General features: G+C 36.8%; 1 protein-coding gene across 1 annotated transcript in view; it reads left to right on the forward strand.

The window, feature by feature from the left end:
* LOC119427667 (trichohyalin) overlaps positions 1–5,432 on the forward strand; it is a 46,677-nt gene that overhangs the window by 12,270 nt on the left and 28,975 nt on the right. The window contains exons 18-20 of the mRNA XM_037695303.1: positions 4–619; positions 1,155–1,304; positions 4,077–5,401. Of these exons, the coding sequence (XP_037551231.1) occupies positions 4–619; positions 1,155–1,304; positions 4,077–5,401 (2,091 nt within the window). The remainder of the gene's footprint in view (positions 1–3; positions 620–1,154; positions 1,305–4,076; positions 5,402–5,432) is intronic.

Below are 5,432 nucleotides of genomic sequence, written 5' to 3' on the forward strand. Positions count from 1 at the left end.
GAGGAGGAGGAACCTGAAACTCTGGACCATTTGGCCAAAGAGGAGGAGGAGGAGGAACCTGAAACTGAAGACACTTCAGCAGATGATAATGAAGAAAGTGAGACGTATGAGGAACTAAAAATTGAAGTGACACTACAAGATCAAGAAAAGGAGGCGTCTAAAACCATGAAGGTTGACGAAGAGGAGACCAGGGAGGAAACCAAAACTGAAGCTGGAGAGGAGGAAAAGACAAAACTGGAAACTGAAGACAGCAACCTGTCTTCAATAAATATTGATGTGACTTTCAGGGAAGACAGAAGTCCACCTGAAAAACCTGCAGAGGAACCTGAAGATCAGTTTGACGATGAAGATGAAAAGGAGTCACCATCAGTCCAACAATCAGATCTGAAAATGTTGGTTAATCGCTCCGCTCTACCTGAATCTGACGACGACGAAGAGACTTCGCCCTCTGATTCCAGTGAGGAAGAGTTTCTTGACGTAAAGGATGATGGTGATGAAAATACGAAGAGCAGGAAGGCTGAGGCTGAACAGATGGAGGAGGATCATGCTGCCTTCAGGAGGCTGAGAAGAGTCAGGCCCAGAACATCACATAAAGAACACGTCAGCGAACATGACACAGGTACAAAACTCGAACAGTTATTACCTGACATACAGCAACTGAAGTACATGCTGATTCATTCATTTCTGGGGAATGGTTGTAAATGTACACATTGTTTAGGTTTTACTGATATATCCATTCATCATCATCATAAGTCTTTGATTTGTTTCATGTTTCATGTGTCTACACTTTGTGTTAAATCAACATATTAGTGATTTTATTGTATTTTTGGTTGTAATTTTGCTCATCATAAAGTAAAACAAGTGCCAAAAACATATTTTTATGTAACACACAATAACTAAATATTACATATTGGTGAATTCAAAGCTACAATGCCCCCTAGAGCTTTGCAAGCTTTGCTTTGGCTGCTTCTGACTCCACATTACTCCCCTGAAGTACGCTGTGGTTTTTATGATGTCCTTTAGTCCTCAAAAAGGCAACAGGTGTCATAAATAATAAAAGGAGTCGTCAATTAACATTGCACTGACTTGTACTAATTGGATGTAAACATAGTAGCATGATTGTTTTGTCTCTGAAGATATCTTAATGTCTGCAGATATAAAAGTTGGAAAGCCTGAAAAGGAAGAAGAAAGAGAGGAGGAAGCTAAAATTAAAGAAACTGTACTTGCACAACTAAAAGAAGACAAACCAAAAGAGGACCAACCTGTGGCTAAACCTCTTGATAAAAAAGAGGCACATCCTGAAGGTAAAAATATTACAAAATGTGTTCAAGCTGACAAAAATATCTAATTAGTAATTAAGATGTTAAAAATTGCTTTGAATTTAAACCATAAGAAGTGAAAGCTATATTACTACTAATTAATAGACCTATCCACCTTATTCCTAGGCCCCATGGTGCCTTGTGTGAATTATGGGCGCGACTTCCGGCATGGATCGAAACTGGCATTTGTTTATGTGCAAACAATATAAGCTAATGTAGTTTCTCTGAGAATTTTAGATTTAATTTAAACATGTAGGAACACCACCTGCCAGAGCTCGAACAGGACAATATAATTATACCACTCCTGCTGAGGACGAGGGATGGAGGACAACCTGAAGAAGTGGCTGCAGATTTCATCTACTAGCATATTTAGCTATGTAGTATGACATATCCAGAGATATATTCATCAACTAAACGAGTTCTTTCATTTTTCTGGACTGTATATAACGTGCATTGAATTTAATAAAATGTATCGTGAGACGTTATTTATCTTTGACCCATCAAAATGAATGTGGTCATTTATTTACAGAATCAAAGTTTAACATCAAACATTTACATCAATTTGGCAAAATATGAAAATAACAACATAATTAATCAGCAAGCTGTACAATTATGATCAACCACACGGCGGTGATTGGAAGACTTTACACAGACATTTCTAAAATATCTGGAATGATTTCTACTTGATAGAAGAATTTAAAGATGGAAAATGAAGTTTAAAGGGAGTAAAAGATGGTGTGTGAGGGAGAGTGTTGACCAGAAACAACACTCTCCATTCGAACCCAGCTTTCCTCGGTACGCTCGGTAGTAAACTTGACTCGCTACCTCTCTGAAGATGAATCAGCGGATACGGAGTTCCAGTTAACGCTACCTGTCCAGCGTCTCCATAGGATGGCTGTGACTCGTCCGAAGTAGTGACGATATTCCGTCTGACACAAGTTCACCTCAGCCAGTGGACCTCACATGAGAGGGGTTCGTCCGAGTTCCACTCAGAGGTGGAAGATGTCATAATCCCAATCTCGGAAGAGCCTTATCATGGCTGGACTTCTGTTCTCCCAAACGACTGGAGCTGCAAACTCTCCAGCCCGACTCCAACGGCAACTCACAGAACTCTCTTTTTAGAGAACTAGGAAGTACCGACATTTTAAAGGGCACTATTTCCGGTTCATTTGGGAGTTTTCTTATTGGTCAATGTCGACCAGACAGGGGTGTGTTTTGTGACGTAAAAGGTTACTAGAAGTCAGAAAACAGCAAGAATGTTATGGAACAGATTGAAAATGTTCCCCAGACAGGCGAGAGAAATGTTTGGGCGAGTTTGGAGAAACAGGTGCCAACTTCTCTGTTTACGTCTGAGAGGATTTAAAAACAAGACAGTTGTTCCAACACTTGTCTGCTTCGACTCCGACCTTGGAACAAACGTACACTGCTCATTCAAAGACAGAAAATCAGAAAATGCATAATTACTCTGTAACAGGCCTTAACATGAATTCTAACTTTGCATGAGGATTAAAAAATCATTGTTACTGTTTTCACTGTTAATTAAAAATGATTAGTTCACTGCAACATCTAAAATGGTTTGAACTAAAACACTTTGATTATCAAACATTTGTAAAACAGTAATGATAATAGAAAAGAGAGTGTTCTTTCACTTGAATTTTCAAGAAAGAAAGTCTCAGGATGGGTGAACCTGTATTTCTGGATTCAAATCAATGAAATGACAGTTTCTGTCCCACAAGGTTCTTAAGGTCAAGGGTTTTGACCTTAGGCTTAGTTCACTACAGTTACATCATTGACTCGGTTCTTCTGACGGGGAGGCGATGAACAATCTGAAAAGCTCTGAGGTGTATCAGTATCTACACAGTAATAAGGTCGGTGGTGTTTTGTTAAAAGAGGTGACACACAATCTCATTTACCTAAAAGCGGACACAGAGCCCAGTCAAAGCCTTAAAGTCCTCCATCACTGAGCTCGGGTTAATTGCAGAGAAAATCATAATACTGAAGATGAACAAATACTATACTTGAAATCATACCTGATGTTCTCGTCACATTGTTTTCAATCCTTCTGAGGATCCGGCGTCTCTTCTCCGGTGGTTGATTGTAGTCCAGACACAAAGTAGGATGCAGGTTTTCTTCCGTCGGCCGTTTGTCAACAAAGTGAAATGAGCTCACAGACAGAGTTTTGGGTGGTCTCTTCAAGTTCACATTTTTCAGCTACATTCTTTTAATTCCTCGTCTGTAGGTAGGCAATAGAAACTATACGTCTTTTCACAGGAACAGTCTTTTTGTTTTTGGTCTGCGTTCAAAATACTATTGTTGTAGTCACTGATTTAATTTTGTATGGCTGTTCATGGAGCTGTGAACACAACAGGTACATGAACACTGCAATGCTATTTTAGTAAACTTTATGGTTGTTAAACCAAACAAAAACAGTGTTTTATCTGATAAACTGAATGCAAATTACTTTCGAATAAACCACAGTTTGTGCTTTGCTACCATGGTTATGTTATGGATGCTGAATACTTAGCTCTACTTCCTGTCTGAAGTTGTACTCATAATCATTTATTCAGTAGAGCCCCCAGAAATAAGGTGGATATATCAATGTAAACTTGTGAATATCTAGACAAGCACTTGCATTTTTTAACTAATATATACTCTTAAACTTCTCAAGACAACTGTCACACAATACGCAGTCAAGATTTGAACTTAAATATTTTGCATGTATATAATTATTTTGGTTCCTCTCTTGGGTCCTTTTAGAAGAAACGTCTGCAAAGAAACATCTCAAAGAAAAAGAAAAGAAGAATGAAGAAACAAAAATTGTGAAAGAACAAAAGAAAGAGGCAACACATCCTAAAGTAAAGAAAGATGTGAAGAAAACAGGCAAAGAAAAAGAACAAGTGAAGGAGCCCTCTAAAGTAAAGGACAAAAAAACACTAAGCAAAAACGATGACAAGATAATAGCCAAAGAAGAGCAGGCAGATAAGGGATTATCTCCTAAAGAAAAAGAACTAAAGAAAGCTACAAAAGCAGAAAAAGAAGAAAAGAAAATTGAAAAGGAATATAAGGACATGGATAAACTAAAAAAGAAAGAGAAAAAAGAAAGGAAATCAGAAAAAAATGAAATGGAAAAGATGCAGCCCAAAGAAAAACTTCTTAAGGAAGCTAAACCAAAACCATCTCAAGAAAAAGTTTTGAAGGAAGAAGAACAGAAAGACATAAAAGATGGAAAGAAACAACTCAAAAAAGAAACAAAAGAAAAGAAAAAGGTTCATGAAGAAGACAAGAAACCTCTAAAAGGTGTGTTTAAAGCAGAGAAAGCTCCTAAAGAAAAGAAAGAAGAAAATAAACCTATCAAACAAGAAATGGGAGAACCTTTGAAATTAAAAATGGAAGAAAGAAAATCTTTCAAAGAGGAGACAAAAGAGATAAAACTTTCTAAACAAAAGGAACTTCTCAAAGAAGAAATGGTTGAAAAGAAAGCTGATAAAGAAAAGAAGGAAGAAAGAACACCTCCAAAAGAAGAAATGAAAAATAAAATTCCAAAGGAAAAGAACGAGGAAAAGAAACCTGCCAAAGAAAAAATTGAAGACAAGAAACTTGACAAAGAAAGAGATGAAGACGTGAAAGATACCAAAGAAAAAATCAGAGAACAGAAACCGTTTAAAGACAAAGAAAAGAAACATACAGAAGAAAATATAGAAAAAAAGATAGACCTTGAAGAAACACAAGGAAAGAAACTTTCCAAAGAAAAGAAAACAGAAAAGAAACCTTCAAAAAAGAAAATTCCTGGAAGAGAACTAGAAAAAACCAAGTCAGACAAAGAAAAGAGAGATGAAAAGAAACAGATAAGATATAAAATAGAAAAAAAGACACTTGCTGAAGAAATTCAGGGAGAAAAGAACATTTCCAAAATAATAAAAGAGACAACATTTGTTAAAGACAAGAAAGAACAGAAACTAACTGGAGTAGAAGATAAAAATATACTTCCAAAAGGAGAAAAAGAAGAAAAGAAACCCCAGAAAGCAGTGAAAGAAGAAAAACACTCCAAAGAAGTAAAAGCAGAAAGAAAACCCCAGAAAGAGGTGAAAGAAGAAAAACACCCCAAAGAGGAAA

Source organism: Nematolebias whitei, chromosome 21, assembly GCF_014905685.2.
Source record: "Nematolebias whitei isolate Nwh7 chromosome 21, NemWhi1, whole genome shotgun sequence".
NCBI classification, from domain to species: domain Eukaryota; kingdom Metazoa; phylum Chordata; class Actinopteri; order Cyprinodontiformes; family Rivulidae; genus Nematolebias; species Nematolebias whitei.